A 17,153-nucleotide genomic window follows, 5' to 3' on the forward strand; every position below is an offset into this window, starting at 1 on the left:
CAGTGGACTGGGTTTGGCCTGTGAGCCTGCTCCACACACCAGGGACACTGGATGGACAGGTCCTGTCCTGACTGACGGGAAAGAACCATCGTGGTCAGAGAGATCCTTAGATCACAGGCGCCAAACACAGCAGAGAGCAAACAGACGCTCACACGTGATCAGCTTTCATTTCCTGTGATTCGAGAGACTGGGTGCCCACCTTGCTGAAGAAATGGTATCGCTACAAACATAGACTATCTCCCTCCCCAAATAAAATCAATCCAGGTGTATGAGTTAAGATCATGGGCTCTTTTAAGACAAATGCATCCTTAACTGATACAATGTTTCCAAGCTTTTTAACAAGATTGTCAATTTTTTTTTAAGATCTTTTTAAAAAACATATATATATTTGCTTGCACCAGGTCTTAGCTGTGGCTCGCCAGCCCCTTAGTTGCACCATGTGAATCCTTAGTTGCCGCACGCACATGGGATCTAGTTCCCTGACCAGGGATCGAACCCAGGCCCCCTGCTTTGGGATCTCAGAGTCTTCACCACTGGGCCACCAGGGAAGTCCCATGATTGTCTGTTTTCAACCCCAATAATGTGTAAGGTAGCTTCTGTGCATTTATTTGCCTTTCCTTTCGCTTAATACCTGGTGATCAAATAGAAAATAGATTCTAACTCAGAGTTCTGTGGCCCAGTCACCCATTTAACCACTTGAGGTATTTCCTCCTTGGCCGCACCGCTTGGCTCGCGGGATCTCAGTTCCCTGCAGGGACTGAACCCAGCCCCCTGGGCAGTGGACGCACCGTATCCTAACCACTAGGCTACCACGGAACGCCCATGAATCCTTATTTTTCAAAACTCCCAGATACACGGCTCACTAATACGCCTAGGATTTAGAAGCCACTGCCCTTAAAATTGTAAATGGTTACGAGCATTAATTCAAATGACCACTTTAAAGACCAGTTCAGACATGACACATGTTCAAAGGTCACTCCTGTGAGTGTACATCGCACTGCGAAAAGAGAAGCTGTCCTGGTCCTGGGGTGTCTCTTTAGTCTGGCGAGGGCTACAGCCTCCAACAGGTAGGCCGGACCCTGTTCATGAGTAAGGGAGCTAGCTCCCCCTGGTGTTCAGTGTCTGTCATGACCGCCTGAGGGTGCAGAACAAGAAGCGTGCCAAGGTCAGGAGCTTGCAAAATTCCGTTTCTCACGTAAGAAAAACTCTCACAACCAAGTCGCAATGACCACAGTGACTATGGATCCCCTAGAGGGAAGACGGGACAGCCAAACTGACATCCCAGAACACTTTATCTATAAAGGTTTTTAAAATATAGCCCATCCAAGATTATGGGGGAAAATACACAAATTGTGGCCATGAATTGACGTTATCTGCCTTTCCAGCAACTCAAGAAGAGAAGAAGCACGCCAACCATCCTAGCATCGTACTCCCCTAGAATTCGACCCAAACTGAACCTTCTCTGCACTGGGGCCTCCCTTTCTAAGTCCCAGCGTCACGGCTGACCTCGGGGGTGCCAACGCAACCTTGTCCTCAGCAGAACCCCTGCTCCTCCTCCCCAAACCTGCTCTGCCACAACCCCCCTGCCTCTGCTTTCTAAATACACCAGAACCTTAGCCAGCCCCGCGAGCAGCCCTGGTCCAAGTCAAGGTCATCTTAGCTGTACCCGCGCCATCATCCTCCAGCGGGTTTGACCACTTCCACCCCCACCCCAGCCCACCCTGGCGGCCTTCGTTTTCCACACAGAAGCCTTGCAACCATCCCTTTAAAGCACGAGTCGTACACGATCGCATGCAAAACCTAAAAATCCTTATGCCCGAGGCTGTACGTTCCGCCTCTCGTGCCTCCGGCTGCGCTGGGTTTCCTACTGTCCCTTGAAATCACAAGCCTCAGGGGGTGACGTGTGGTTCCCTCTGCCTGGTCCACGCTTCCCCTGGATGTGCACAGGACATGACCCTCCCTTCGGTCCCCCCCAAATGTCACCCCCCTGAGGAGGCATGCCTGAACATCCTTTCCGAAACGGCACCCGTTCCTACCCCTTTGCTCTGATGTCAGGTTATGAAAGTATTTGCTGTGCACTTATCATCACCGAGGTCGCAGGTGTCTGTTCACTGCCATGTCCCCAAGGCTTTGAGCAGGGCCTGCCACACAGAGGTGATGCTCCAAAAATGCTGCTGAATGGATGAATTCATGAGTTCCTCACTTTTCATCGACTTTTTTCAAGAGCAAAAAAAAAAGGTATCTCTTTACATGTGCACTCAAGAGTCCAGTGCTTCTCTGAAGCATCTGGACAGCCTGAGAGCACTGTGCTTGAAACCTGCTGGTCCAACATCTGAGATGGGTCTCCAAGGGCCCCAGAGGAAGGTCCTACATGGACAGGTCAGCTCTGAGGAAGAAAACATAAGTCCACTGGAGACTAAACAAACGGAGGAAGAGATCACCACTAGGGTAGGTACATCAGTCTTCTGTATCTGCTGGTTCCACATCTGAGGAGCCCACCAACCAACAACTGAAAATATTGGGGGGGGGGGGGGAACTCCAGAAAGTTCCCAAAAGCAAAACATGAAGCAAAACATGAATTTCCCAGATGCCTGGCAACGGCTTAAACGGCATTTACATTGTATTCACAACTATTTATATTGTATCAGCTATTACAAGTGCTCTAGGGGTGACTGAAGGTATACTGGAGGAAGTGCATAGGTAACATACAAACACTGCCCCGTTTTACATCAGGAACTTGGGCATCCACAGATTTTGGTACTGGGGGAGGCGGGCAGCTCTTGGAACCAATCCTCCTGCAGATAAAGAGACTGAATGCGTGGAGGACTGTGAGTCTGAACATATCGCTGGTGCAGAATTTATTTTAACTTAACCTATTTTCCAGTGCACTCTTTTCATGATGCTTCCCCACCCCTCCGCCCCCTGCAGCTTGTGGGATCTTAGTTCCCTGACCAGGGATTGAACCCAGGCCCTCTGGGGTAAAAGTGCCAAGTCCTAACCACTGGACGGCCAGGGAATTCCTTCATGATGCTTTTATTTTCAGTGGCTCAAGGGGTACCAAGTGCTTTTCTAGATATTGAGTCTCTCTTTTTTTTTGGTGCTAAAGCAAAGCACTGTGATTTCTCTGACTTTGAGCAACCCCAGATGGCCCCATTTGAATAGAAAAGAAGTTGAAAGAAAGTTTAATCTTATAACCTCTTCTATAAACAATGTGGGAAAAAATGGTTAGCTGTCTGGCTTGTGGTGTTTCGCTTCTTATGAGGTCACACAGCACAGTAACAGAGCAGAACCTGAAATTAGGGCACTCGGGTCCCATTTCTGCCCTTGGTGTAACTACACACAAGTTTACTTAGCTACTGCAGGCTGGTTCCCACATTACTTACACTTCCCGCCGCTGCTTTCCAAAAGTGAAAACACGTTCAAAGGATGCACCAGGCCCTTGGCAATGAGAGGAGGGAGTAAAAACCATCTGCCACGGAGAGTAACAGCAAGACGCAAAGCAAATGGCGACGGAGCCCAGAGGCCCTTGCAGTGCTCCCCACCTTTCAGCCTGATGTGACCCCTCTCTGCACACACTGTCCCAAGACCCCGTGACCTTTGCCTTCCAAAAGCCTCTCTCCTGTTGCGTCCACTTCACAGGGACATCTTTCCATGCAGACTAGAAATCGATCCTGAGCGCCGCACTGTCCAACACAGCAGGCAGGCGCCGCCGGACCTGCTGACCCTGAGATGCGGCCAGCGGGACCGAGACGCGCTGCCCCAGTAGAGCACACGCGGCAGCCTGAAGACCTGGTAGCTGAAAATAAGGCGAAGCGAGATAAGTGAGACAGAGGAAGGCCGATGTGCGTGACGTCACGCGTATGTGGGATCTCCACGAGAACTGATGAAAACGGGCACAGAACGGTGGCCGTCGGGGCCGGGGGCCGGGGCACATGAGCGACGCGGCTGAAGGGTCCAAACTCGCACGTGCTGGAGACACGAATCCTGGAGATGAGCGCGCGGTACCGGGTGGCAGACGACGCCTTAGCATAAACGTCACACCTGCCGGGAGACTAGGTCTGAGCTAGTCACACGGAATGTGAAATATGTCAGTGTCTCCCCCTGACCCCCGCGGGCAACGTCTCGGAAGGACGGGCGCCCAGAGCCCACAGGGCCGCGGGAACTTCGGCGGCGTCCCTCTGCGCGCGCTCGCGGGGCTCCTAGACACAGGCCCGGCCCGGCCCGGCGCTCGCACCGCCCGCCGGCACCGAGCGGGGACCGCGCTGGGGACCCCGGGGGCCCGGGCGCCGCGCGGCCCGCACGCACGCACTCGGGGCCGCACCGCGCTCCGCCCCGCCGGCGGGTCCCGCCGCCGGGAGGCCCGCTGCGGCCCGCGAGGCCCGGCCCGGCCCGGCCCGGCCCGGCCCGGCCCGGCCCGGCCCAGCCCGAGCGCGGGAGCCGCGGGCGGAAGCGGCCGGGCGCTTCCTGCGGGGTGGGGGCCGCCGGGGCTGCGCGCGGGGGGCGCGGGGTGGGAGGGACGCGCGCGCCGGGCGGGCTCGCTCCCCTCGCTCCGCATCCCTGCGCGCGGCCCGGCCTCGCCGCCCCCGCTCCGCATCCCCGCGCGCGGCCCGGCCTCGCTCCCCTGGCTCCGCATCCCCGTGCACGGCCCGCGCTCCCGGGGCGCGCGCGGCGCAGGGCTGCGTGTCGCGAAGGGGAGAGTCCTGCTTAGAAGCTGCGGAGGTTTACCCCGCGCGCACAAGTTTCGTGGCAGGAAAGAAATGATCTTTTTTAACGTCGCCCTCAGCCGTGTCCCCGGAGGAGACGCGGCGCGGTGGGTGGTCGCGCGCAGCACTCAGGGGCTGCCTGCCGCGTAGACGCCCGCGACCGGACCCTCCTGCCCGCCGGGCTGGCGGCGCCCGAGGGATGTGTCTCCCCAGATGCTCCCCCCGCCTCGGGGCGCAGAGGCGGTGCGCTCGCGCCTCGGGCGTCGCCGGGGACCTGTAACCTACCCCCCGGACCCCCACACGGCCCGGCCCGAGTCCTTTCAGGTTCGTGACTCACGCCGACCCCCGGGGACGACCCCTGTGCTCAGCCTGCGGGAAAAGGAAAGGAAACCGGACGCAAGGGAGGACAGCGAGAAGCACGTGACTCGGGCGGGACCTGGAGCCCGTCCGCGAGGGCCGCGCCGCGGGGCGCTCCCGGCGGCTCCGTGGCCACGCGGGTCCCCCCACCCCCACCCCGGTTACTTTTCCTGCAAACCACCATTTTCTCCAGGACTCTGGGAGGCCTCCGCCAGGCACCAGCAAGGTTGATTCAGCTCTGAAAGGCGCTTTACATCACCGCCGGGAACCAACAACACGAAAGGATGTAAGCGTCAAAGTTAAAAAATTTAAAAAATTACCTTTAGATTCGCCCTGCAGGTTAGGGCAGCCGCGGGAGCGCGCCGGCGCCGTCCGGGTCACGTGGTTGCTCTCCTGCCTGGATTTCCGGAGCCGCGCACCCAGCCCGGCCGGTCCGCAGGCTCCCCCCTGCTCCCCACCTGGACGTCCAGCCCAGCGTCCCAGCTCGACAGCCCCGAGGGGGCATTCCTGGCGCCCCCACAGGTAACCCCAGGCTCGCCCTCATTCACGGAAACACCTGAGGCAAAGGAGCCGGAAAGATGCTATTGCAGAAACACACCTGACAGGCTCCAAGCGGAGAAAAAACCGGCAACGCTCACGACTGTGAGGACGGTCAGGCAAGAGGGAAGAACCAATCTGACTGTGTGGCGGCTGTCTCTTTAACCTCTGTGCTCTGTGGCTTTTGCTACCATTTAAGAACATTGCCTACAGCCTGAGACACACAGGAGAGCCCATGCTCAAGGCCCTGACCTTTAAGGGTATAACACAGTCCCATTCATATAGAGAGAAAAAGCTGCAGAACAGAGAATGACATTTGTCTTGTTGGAGGTTTACAGGAACATGGTGACCTGACCTATGTGCACAGATGCAAGAACAAAGGGTTCCGACACCAAGAAGTTTGCAACAATCAACCACACCCCCTCCCCTTTTAGTATAAAAGAAGCCCGAATTCTAACGCCTTTGGCACAGTCTTCCACCATCTTCTCCGTCTGCCGGCTTTCTGAATAAAGAAACTCCCCTCTCGATGTCCTGGCCTGTTGTGCTGGTGAGCAGGGCAGCTTGGTGACAATGACAAGTTATCTGCAAGACCCTCTCACAAAGGACTCAGTCTATGAAAGCAGAGAACTGCCAAGTCCCCACAAGCACCAAAGGCTGGTGTAGTACAAGCACCACTGTCACTTCCACTTGGAAATATTCTCGAGAAGAGGTCATAGTTTAAGCTGCTAAAGACTGAAAGGAGCTGTTACTTCTTTCAGGGATAAGCTAACAATTAGAAAAGAAAAAAAATAGGTCAGGCAGCCCCAAGGGTGGACAAGTTTGCAGAAAAGCAGAAGGGTTGTGAATGGAGAAAGTGACTTGGCAGGGTCAGCAGACGGGGGCGCCTCTATCTAAAAACCGAACCAGAAATCATCCCCTGGAAGTCACGTTCCTTGGAAATCCTTTCTCAGCACAGAGAGAGCTATTTTTATGAGATCTGTTACTTACTAGTTACAGCTGGCTCTACGTCTCTCATGAGACATAAACTATCTGAAGAATGGAAATGATGTGCTTGCTGCCACAGACAAGGCTACTAAGACAGAAGAGAGAGAGTTTTGAGTTTTTATCATTCTAAATGAGCCTCAGTTCAAAGTTCTGATGTTTTAAAAAAAAATCCCACTCTGTTACGTTGACAGTTTATTCCAATGAAGTACTCCACCCAACTGAAAGCATAATGGCCATTTATTCTAATCACTCCTATTTGAAGTTCCTATTTCTGGAGAAGAGCAAGGCATTTTGTTATCCACTCTTTCCACTCCTGAAAGGCTTCCACAGGCCTTGGCAGGCCCAGGTGCTCCTCACGACTGTGTTTCGGAGTTACTGTGGGTGTGTCCGCGGACTCGGCCTCGACCCACCTCACCAGCGCCTGGAAAACAGGAGGCAGCTCCATCTGTTACACATGGCAGCGAAACAGACTCGGGCAAGAGAAAAGCATCAGCTTCCAAACCAAGTCGTCTCCATCGGGACCTGCGCTGCCCCACAGAGACGCTCCACGTGATGCGACGGTCGTGAAGGTGCGAGCGGCGTGCCCGGGAAGCACGCCACGTGTGAGCACAGGCGACCGTCACGAGGCCGCACAGGAGAGGATCAGGAGAGACGACACCACTCCTCTCAGTTTTTGGAAGGCGGAAGGAGAATTATTTTCTTTTCTCAACTTGCTAAGTGTTCCACAAGCCTTGTAATTTGATGGGGATGTGTACAGACCTGTTAAGTGTCCACACGTACGTGAAGACACGTGTAGACGTGGGCGCAGTCAGCCGCGGGGGTGGTTAGACCCACGGGTAGGTACGGGACATGTACTGATATGTTTGTGGGCACACGTGGACACAAGGATATTCACTTGCACCCCGAGATTAGGTGCTTTCCCTCCTTAAAATCATCCCTTCCTCCTGATGAAAGTCACCCCCGTCCCACATTTGGTGAGATAAATCACCTCCACATATGCAAAGAGGTTTTAAACATGAACTCTGCCTCACATCAATATTTCTTCTGCTCTGCAAAGTCAAGCTCTCTGGCCCTAAACGAATGGGAGATACAGAAACCTCTCCCACCATTTCTCATCGCATTCTAAGTGTAAGGCAAGTCAACGTTTTTAAGAAAGATATTTCTTTGCAATTTTTTTAAAACCACAGCTTCCTGCTTACTTTTGCACTAATTTCCTCTGATAAATCACCTCCAGAGAATGGCCTGATAGGAAATGGTACTTTGCTGCTTAAATAACCACCCCCCCCCCCCCCCCGTAGGGCTGCCCCACTCACTCTGTATCTGTCTTCAAGGGGGAAGCCGATGGCACTCTGCAGCTTGCGTAAGCAGATGGGGCAAAGGTCGAGGGGGCGCCGGTCAGCTTCTTCCAAGTGGTTGGAGCCTTGCATCAGACACGCGAGCCACTGGCAGTGCCGAAGTCCAAAGATGTGTCCAATCTCATGGGTTAAAGTCTGCAAGACATTCACATGGAGGCTCACGGCACCCCGTCAGCAGCAACAAGGTACCCCCCCTTGTCGCATGCGTTTCCAAAAAGCAAATGCACAGGAATCAACCCCTTCCCATCATCACCAAACCTCAATCGGCCCAGACCTAGGCCCTGACCTCCCAGGGCCTTATTGTCCTCCTCCCTGGACGTCATCACTCCCCCGCCTACCAGGGGCTCTCCCCCGCCATACCCCTGATGTGCTGGACGGGCCACTCCTCGGCGGTGGGGGGGGGGGGGGGCAGGGGGCCGTGCCCTGCAGGGCGTCAGCGGCACCCTTGGCCGCTACCCACCAGATGCCCGCAGCTCCCCCGCCCCCGCTGCGACCACCAGACGCGTCTCCAGACGTGGCCGAATACTGCCTGGGTGGCCAGGTCGCCCCTGGTTGAGACCACTGCTCTAGACGGGGCGGGGCACTTCCCCACACTTACATTCTGAGCCCCGCCCCCCAGGTACGCGTCGAAGGGGAGGGGCTTGATCTGCACGTTAATGCCGGGAACCCACAGCTGACCCTCGAACACGAGGGGTGGGGGGCTGACCCCCCTCGCGCCAGCTTTAGGGTGAGCCCCCGGACCCACAGTTCTGCGCGGGCTCGTGTGGGACGGCAGGGCCCGTGGAGTCAGTGAGAGACACCCGCCCCCGAGGGACCCACGCAGCTCAAAGCCATGTGGCTTAAGGGTCGGCTGCACTCTGAAACCTCCGTTCCATCGGGGGTCCTTGTCAACCCCAACACGCAGACGTGGTGAGCACACGCAGAAGGGCGAGGAGGAGCCCGGCTCCGCAGAGGGCAGGGCCCGCGGCTGCAGGAGGCGGCCCCAGCCCCGGGGCGGCGGTGCGTTTCCCCCAAAGAGCGAGCGCAGGGGTCCCGCGCCCCGGGAGGCAGCCTGCCCCGACGGGGACAAGCGCCTGGCACAGACACGGTGCATTTCCGCGTGAAGGTGTCCCCTTACATCCGTGTTTCTTGATCTCTTCAGGCAAACGACACCCACCGAAAGTGTACCAGTGACGGCGGATGGTTTGCCAGCTCACCTTGCAGGACCGAAGCAGCAGGACACTGGTGACTTCAGGGACGTAATAGTCATCAAAGACCGAGTAGTCGCTGGAAGATTTCCTCTGCAGCGTCTTCACTTTGCCTCCGTAGTGTGAGCTGTAAAAGCCACTGCCGTACCTGGCAAAGCTGAATATCCCCACTCCTGGGAAAAGAGGACAGGCAAGGACAATTTCTGAAGGAGAGACCGAGAAAGAGCCCACTCGGGCACCTGCCGGGGAGGGCCCGCCACCCACGAAGCCTGGCGAAGGTCTGCCCAGACAAAGGAGACCTGTGCCCTGGACTTCCCCATCGGAATCTTCTGCTGTCCAGCTGGCTCTGCTCTGGAAAACTCAATGGTCTTGAGGTCAAATTCTTGAGAAATTGTAAGTTCCAGAGTTTTTTTCCCCCACAAAAGAAGTCATTTTCTTGGAAATTCCCTGGTGGTCCAGTGGTTAGGACTCCGCGCTTTCACTGCCGTGGGCCCAGGTTCAACTCCTGGTTGGGAAATTAAGATCCCGCAAGCCAAGTGGCCAAAAAAAAAAAAAAGCAGCAGCCATTTTCTTAAATAGCCCAAATCAAGTTCTCCCAAAGGAGCGTGTCAGGCTCCGGTCTCACCCTGGGAGAGCGCGGTGCCCCAGCGCTGTGCCGTGTGCCCACGACGCAGGGCGACGCCTGGCCCCCGCCCCCACGCCCTGGAGACCACGCGTGGACCCTGCCTCCAGGCAAGAGAACCTCTCCTGTCCTCCCCCTGCCCCCCCAAACACAGCCCGACTCTCTCTGCGGCTGTGCCGGTGACCAGAACAAACCCCACTATAACTGACTTCCTATGACACCTAGGCTCACTTCAGCCACCTCCGCACAGAGAGCAGACTTCGACCACAACTCGTTCATGCTAAAGGGGACCGACGGCTTTATAACGCGCCTGTTTACACCGTCATTTTCAAGGATGCCTCTCTTTCCTTTCAGTTGCTATTTGAAAGTGATGAGGAACTTTTTTAAGGAAGTGAATTCACAGTAAGTTTGTCCAACCTAATTGGATTCAAAAAGAATACGCCTCACCCCACCCTGGTGCTTCAAATGTAGGAGACGAGTGCACCCTGCAGGTTAAGAAAAAACTAAAGCTACCCACGTCACAAGTGACCTCCTCTGACCAAATCAGTGTGGGTGTATTTCACTATAATACCTTTTGCAAGAACATTTTTTTCCTCTAATAATCCTACACATAGATTATTTCCTTTGGCAATAATTCTCAGTTTTAAAATACGAATCTTTATGAACTGGGAGAGAATGAAGTCACTTGTCGTGGGGTACTGTCTCACCGCACGGCACGACGACCCTGCTCTCCTACTGCGTCTTCTGTTCTGTCATACAGTATTTAAGAAACTTACTGGGGGAAAGAAAAGAATTAAATAGAAACATTTGCAGGGAGTGCTTCCTAACCTCCCCAGATGCATAAGATAGATTAGTTAACAATATCTAGATAAATACATGGTTTTTTTTTTTTTAAATATACTTGGAGACTGTAGCTCTCCTGTAATCTTTTTTAAAAATAAATAAACTTATTTACTTATTTATTTTTGGCTGTGTTGGGCTGTGCACAGGCTTTCTCTAGCTGCGACGAGCGGGGGCTACTCTTTATTGCGGTGCGCGGGCTCTAGGCACTCAGGCTTCAGTAGCTGCGGCATGTGGGCTCAGTAGCTGTGGCTCACAGGCTTAGCTGCTGCGCGGTACATGGGATCTTCCCAGAGCAGGGATTGAACCCGTGTCCCCTGCATTGGCAGGTGGATTCTTAACCACTGCGCCACCAGGGACGTCCCAAGATACATTGTTTAAAACATTTAATGGCTCCATCTCTATCAGGTTAATAATAAAAGGGGAAAAAAGATTCAGCTCATACAAGTTTACTTCTGATAGAAAGCTCATACAAAAACTCAGAGAGACAGCAGCGACCCAAGTCTCTAAGAGAGCGTGTTAACAGGGTCATGGTGGGGGTGGGGGGGTTGGACTGTAAGCATGTAAATGGAGGCCGAGGATGAAGGGTGGGGGGGGACGAAGCCGTGGGTGGGAAGAAGAGGCTCCACGGGGCCCTGACGGACGGGGAGGAGAGGGGCATCTCTAACAGGAAGAGACATCGGTTAGCGAGAGCTCCCCACCCCAACAAGCCCTGCAGCCGATGCAACACCTAGTCTATGCACCCTGTACTCACACGGGGCCTGGCACGTGCTCCCCAGCCCTGGAAAGCGAATGGACACCATGCCCCTTAGTTTACTGGACGTTTCCCCTTCGAATCTGTCTTAGATCCTGGAGGATGAGGGTAGACTAAGAGCAAAAACGGAGGGGCGGGAGGAGAGAAGTGGAGAGAAGGCAAAAGGAAAAACAAAACAGCCCAAATGTCCTTCCCTTCTGGGCAGTCTCCCAACCCAGCGTTAGCACATGGGGCTCCCAAGGCGTCAACGTTTATTCCACCTCAGGTCAGAGGCTGAGACTGACCACAGATATGCCAGCATGACGTTCCAAGACACGGGATGTGACGTGCACGCTTACAAATCGCTCTGCAGCTACCTCGCCTGTGCAAGACGGCTACAAAAAGAGCTGAAGGACAGTCGGCGAGATTTTCCCCTCCATCAGTGACAGTTCAAGTATCCTTAACTTATTTACTTCTCCCTGCAACCAAATTACCTACATTTACCATCTGCTGTGCAGAACACCTACATGTGTGCCAGGCGTAGGTACACACTTCCTACGGATCAGCACTTTTATGTATATTATCTCAAACTGTGACATAGCTATTATTAGCTTCAAGGTCACGCAGGCAGTGAACGGCCAACTTGGGGAGGAACCCAGACTAAAGGGATGTCTCAACAGCATCCTCCAGCTACAAGAGGATGGCGCACCAGAAATACCACACAGTTTTAAGTATCAAAATTACAACTGGTTGGAATTTTTTCCCTGGTTCAGAATCTTGAAATAGTCTCAAGCTGAGGAAGTTTCTACCAAGAATGTCAAAAAGGAATACCATCTGTCAAAGATGCCTGTCCAAAGACAAAATTCCAGGAGTCTCTCGGGTAAAGATCGATCATTGTTATTCCCACAACACAAAAAGCATCTTCAGGTTTCTTCTTTTTTAAGAACCTCAGGATCTGCCCTATTTAAGAAGAAATGTACACGTGAGAGATACACACACACACACACACACACACTCAGTTCGAGTCGTGCAGCGGTCTACCTCACCTGCGTGAATCTGTAGGTTCTGCGTGTGATCATTGATTCTAAAGGAACACCTCGTTGCCGAGACAGGAACCGGCTCTAGGAGTTTCACGGTCAAGCCGTAGAAAAATGCTTCACAGTAGCCCTTGAGCCACTTCACGTATTCTTCACTGATACTTCTGGTGTTTCCCAGCAATCCTATAATATGGAAAAAGTTTTAAAGACAGACTTTCGGATAATTAAAACAGTCTTTACCTCAGTCTATAATTAGAAATCTGGCATTAGAAACAAACCAACTCTAAATGTTTGATACACCTTTATCATTCATTGACGTGAATATGAATTACAAAGAAACAACACATCTGCTTTTAAGGCAGTTTGGCTACAAAACTTCCACTGCGGGAGCGAATGTCAAAAATGATTATGAAAACTGCCCACGTGAATGCCAGCAACAAGCCAAACGACCCCGGCCCCCGCAGCACCGCAAAACCAGACCAGACCCGACGCACAGCCCATGCACACCAATGCACTGTATGTAAACACTGTGCTTCTCTGGAGACGGCGTCTTTCTGTGAGGGTCACTGAAAAACTCTTCAAAGTCCTGGGGAGCCTCGGGATGGGAGGTTATCCAGTCTGATGGCGAGTGCAAAGTAATGGGTCCAAAGAGGTCACTGTGTGGCCGGAAGGCTTCGTTCAGCAGACGCTGCTCTCCAGCTTCTAGCTTCTCATACTGTGACACAAGCGCGGGGTTCTTTGAGATGAGCGCGGTCTTCAGTGTGTGTTCAGAGTGCCGTACTGTCTGCATCTACCAGAAAGACACAAGTGGAGAATATAAAGTGCACACCCATACTGGTGACTTTAATCTACACACATCCTCCACCAGTGTCTTCTACTTCTCCCTAGCCTGGAATGACTGATTGCTAATGCCTTGGGGTGGTCACACCAGACTAGGTCCGTTTCTAATCAATTTCTCCGCGGGAGGTCTCTCAAGGAGTGAAAAGACAATCATGAAATTCATTCCTCCATCTTTTAGGGAACGTGCTCCCATGATAAAAACTAGTGGTAACCGGAAGACCTGACCCGATTTCCCATTTCCTTCTGCCCCGTTTGGGTAATAATAACGATACTGTGAACGGACTCATCAGAGCCCCACGAAAAACACTCATCCTTTCCAACCTGACTCCAAGATGCTCGCCACCAAACCCCCGGAAAGAGAACGAACGTGAACCCTGACGTTCCTGTCCCTGAACTGCAGGCCGGTAACACATCTCAGCCACTGAAGCGGATGGTCTCCGGGTCGCGCCACCCTGGGGAGGCCATCGGGGGACTGACCAAAAGCCACACTCACGGTGACAGGCCTCTTGCATTCACGTCGTGCTCCTGCGTAGAGACTTCATCTCTCCCTTTCAGCGGGTCACACAGCTGCGCCCCCGAGAGGCTTTGTCACTGAGGAGAGGAGAAACAGCCACTGTCTGCAACCATCCCATTTTCTCATTACCTAGATTTTCTCCAGCTGAGTGACAGGCAGCCGGTGGGACCCTTTAAGCGAACGGCTGTCGGGGCTGCACACCTGAAGTCTGGGGCTCCGGAGTGTGGGAGGCATTCCCCAAACGAAGCTCCCACAGCCAGGCTGAAAGCTGACGGGCCCTGCAGGGCCGCGTCCTGCCGCGCTGCCCACCTTCAGGGGGAGACGGGCCCGCGCTCCAGGGCCTGCCTCGCAAGGGGAGCCCCCAGCCTGGCGGGACAGCGGGTGTCACAGGTCCGGAGGCCTCCAGGGCCTCCCGGGCGGGGGCGGGGGCGGGGCCCCTGCGGGGGGGCGGGGCCGCTGCGGAAGGGCCGGGGGGCGGGGCTCCTGCGGAGGGGCGGGGCCGGCAACGCCGCCGTTGCGCCGGGACAGGACGGCCACGCCGGCCGGGTGCCCACAGCCGCGCGCGCCTTGGGCTCGGCCCCGCGCCGACGCGCCCCGGCCCCGCTGGGGGCGGCCCGGGGGGGTCCCCCGGGGTTCTCGCCCCGTCTCTTCCACCCGCGGAAGCCGGGCCTGGCTCCCCCGAGACACGCCCGCCCCCGCCGGCCTCCCCGCTTCCGCCGCGGCTGCTCCTCCCACACCGCCCTCCCTCCCCACGGACCGCGACCGTCCCCCTCCCCCACCAGCCGGCCGCCCGGCCCCGACGGCCCCGCCCCGCCAGCCTCCCCCCATCACCCGCACCCGCACCCGCACCCCACCCGGCGTCCGCGGCGCCCGCCCAGCAACCCGCCCGCCGCGGGGGCCACGCGGGCCTGCGCACCGCGCCCTGCGCCGCGCTCCGCCCCTTCGCGCGGCGCGACGCCACGCCCACCGCAGCACGCACGCTGCGTCGCGCCCCGCCCCTTGCCTCCCGCCCCGCTCGGCCCTGGCCCCGCGCCCCACGCCGCGGCCCCGCGTCCACGCCACGCCCCCGCCTCCACGCCGCGCCCCCGCCTCCACGCCACGCCCCTGCAGCATCCCCGTCCCCGCGAGGGTGGGGACCCCAGCAGGCGCCCGCCCGGCGCGCCCTCCTTGCTGTCCGCATCCCCCCCCCCAACCAGGGGCGCGCCGCTCGCCAGCCCCCCGTGCTCGCAGCTCCCCACGAAGGAACCGGGGCACACGGAGCCCTTCGTCGGCCTGCTCCTTCAGACCCCCTCCACCACCTCACCCCGGGGACGCCCCGCCGCCCCAGACGCCGCCGCTGCCCCCCCCAGCCTGCGTCACAGATGCTCCTGCATCCCGCCTTTCATCCCAGGACCCCGGCCGGCCGCCGCAGAGCAACCTCGGGAAGAGCGTCTCGTGCTCAGAATTCTCCAAGGAGTCCAGAAAGAAAATCTGTACCGAGTTGGGAAGGCCGCCGAAGCGGGTCAAGAAACGCAGAACACAGGGCAGGTGAAGCGTTCTTAGATGACTTTTACGAAGCGGTAGGAAGGAGACGGACATGGTGACAGGAAAGCGAGCATAGCGCGTACACGGATCCTTGGGATGACCCGGTAACGTCAGAGTCCGGCTTTGCTAATGATTAGAATAAAAGGAAAGCTGCTCCGGGACTTTTTTCTTTCCTATCAGACGACAAAACTGCTGGCAGCGGCCCGTTGGACGGCGGGCATGTGAACCGCGCCGCCTCCGCACCGATTCTTTCCCGCGAAGCGCGCCCCGTGCGCCGCGCGGGCCTCGTGGGCGCGCCGCTGAGGATGCACGGGGCCCGCGCTCCTAGTGTCCCCGGCTGCTCAGGGGGCAGCTGTGTTCTCAGAGAATTCCAGGTTTGCAGGAAAGTGGCGGGAACCGTGTAAAGAATCCCTGTGTCATCTTCGCCCAGATTCCGCAGTTGGCATTTTTTATCTCGTTTCCTTTCACTGTCTCTCTTTCTCTGTGCTTCTTTCTGTCTCTGTTTCCCATCCGTGTCTCTCTATACAATGTATAATGTGTAATATATAACACATCATATATAATATGTAATGTGTGATATGTGATACATATATATATATGTTTCCCCCTGAACCGTTTGAGAGCAAGTTGCAGACATGATGTCCGTTTACCCCTAAATACTTCAGCATATATTTTGTAAAACCCAGGCAATTCTCATAAATAACCACAGGACAGTGGAAAACAGACCGGTATGGACTCGTGTTTTAAGGGCACCCCTTCTCCCTCTCCCCATCCATCTTGCCTCCCGTCTCTGAATTCTACTCGCCCTGACACCCAACTGCAGATCCACTTGCATCAACGACCAACCTGTGGTTCTTTTCCTAGGGCTTTGATTTTACGTAAAGATGACTGCATGTGTGAAAGCATGCCGAGCCCGTGTCTTAGAAAGCCAGATAGGACCAGAAGGATTGTAATGAAAAACAGCAGCCCCCAACCCACTGGCCAGCCTCCCAGCGGCTCCTGCTCTCAGCTCCTCGGCTGTTTTCCCTGGTATTTATCTCCCTGTGTCTGAGCGACGCATGTGGGATGAGATTCCTGGATGCGTGGATGTAAAGCAGGGTCCACTGATTTATGGCCGTGGCCGTGGGGACTTGGCCGCTTCATACATCCCCACACGCCAGCCTCCCATTCCCCTCAACGTAGCCACATCGCAGTTGCGATTGATTCTGTGGTCGGTGCTTACGCTGTGATGACTGTGCACAGATGGTTTGCTGCGGAGCCACACTGTGCGCTGTGACCATGCTTGCTTTCCTGTAGAACGCTTCATTTTTGCCTGGAGTTCATAATCATTTCATTTCGATTTTTTACTTTTTTTTAAGTTACAAAAGATTCATTTGCCTAGTTTCATATGACCTAATCTTTTTTTAAAATACTTCATCATCTCTGTTATACACTTGTCAGTAATATTTTCTACATAGTCCAAGCACATTAGTTGCTTTTTTTTCCCCTCTGGGAACCTTTACTCTGGAGCTCTTCATCCCCGTTTCCGTCTGAACGGGTCCCCTCTAGGCCCGCGACATACCTCTCACCCAGGAACCACACTCTGCTCTGCTGGAGCCCCTGTTTCCTAAATTCTTAACCTCTTTGTCCTCCTCTTTCTTGGCTTACTCCTTTGACTGCAGTAGCACATCCCACGGATCCTTTTGGAACAAAGGTGCATAGAGATAAACATTTGGAACTCTTGCATATCTGAACATGTTTTTATTCTACCCTCATCCCTGACTGAGAGTTTTCCCTGGATTGGTGTGGAATATTAGGTTGAAAAATCATCTTCTCTCAGAACTGTGAAAACTCTGTTCCACTTTCTTCTCATTTCCAATAATGCCACTTTGATTCCTAATCCTTGGTATGTTACCTGCTTTTTTTTTTAGGAAGATCTTA

General features: G+C 55.0%; 2 protein-coding genes across 8 annotated transcripts in view; both read right to left on the reverse strand.

Moving 5' to 3' along the window:
• Positions 1 to 5,611, reverse strand: part of ARSG (arylsulfatase G) — a 116,560-nt gene extending 110,949 nt beyond the window's left edge. For 2 of the 3 annotated variants that reach the window (XM_057714824.1, XM_057714807.1), the window contains exon 1: positions 5,381 to 5,611. The gene's annotated coding sequence lies outside the window, so the exon portion shown is untranslated. The remainder of the gene's footprint in view (positions 1 to 5,380) is intronic. The other variant, XM_057714826.1, reaches the window with a different exon arrangement.
• Positions 5,612 to 6,806: 1,195 nt separating this feature from the next.
• Positions 6,807 to 14,646, reverse strand: AMZ2 (archaelysin family metallopeptidase 2). Of its 5 annotated transcripts, none has more exons than XM_057714844.1 (9): positions 14,564 to 14,646; positions 13,911 to 14,075; positions 13,689 to 13,786; positions 12,863 to 13,145; positions 12,365 to 12,538; positions 12,150 to 12,278; positions 9,133 to 9,296; positions 7,895 to 8,071; positions 6,807 to 7,002 (listed from the first exon to the last, which is right to left on the reverse strand). In XM_057714844.1, the coding sequence occupies exons 4-9, from the start codon at positions 13,143 to 13,145 to the stop codon at positions 6,847 to 6,849; spliced, it is 1,083 nt and encodes a 360-aa protein (XP_057570827.1). In that variant the 5' UTR covers positions 13,689 to 13,786; positions 13,911 to 14,075; positions 14,564 to 14,646; the 3' UTR covers positions 6,807 to 6,846. The 5 variants fall into 5 exon arrangements, with proteins under 5 accessions (XP_057570827.1, XP_057570828.1, XP_057570829.1 ...); XM_057714845.1 differs by having other exon boundaries at positions 14,559 to 14,577; XM_057714846.1 differs by lacking the exon at positions 13,911 to 14,075 and having other exon boundaries at positions 14,564 to 14,582.
• Positions 14,647 to 17,153: the final 2,507 nt, after the last annotated feature.

Source organism: Hippopotamus amphibius, chromosome 17 (genome assembly GCF_030028045.1).
Source record: "Hippopotamus amphibius kiboko isolate mHipAmp2 chromosome 17, mHipAmp2.hap2, whole genome shotgun sequence".
NCBI lineage: Eukaryota > Metazoa > Chordata > Mammalia > Artiodactyla > Hippopotamidae > Hippopotamus > Hippopotamus amphibius.

What these genes read in the sequence shown, in the direction of transcription:
- AMZ2 (XM_057714844.1), bottom strand. Translation starts at nt 13,145, where the DNA reads ATGCAGACAGTACGGCACTCTGAACACACACTGAAGACCGCGCTCATC. An exon ending in TGTTTACATACAGTGCATTG is followed by an intron (nt 12,539 to 12,862) that starts GTGTGCATGGGC and finishes TCCATATTATAG; the next exon opens with GATTGCTGGGAAACACCAGA. An exon ending in TGCTGCTTCGGTCCTGCAAG is followed by an intron (nt 8,072 to 9,132) that starts GTGAGCTGGCAA and finishes AATGTCTTGCAG; the next exon opens with ACTTTAACCCATGAGATTGG.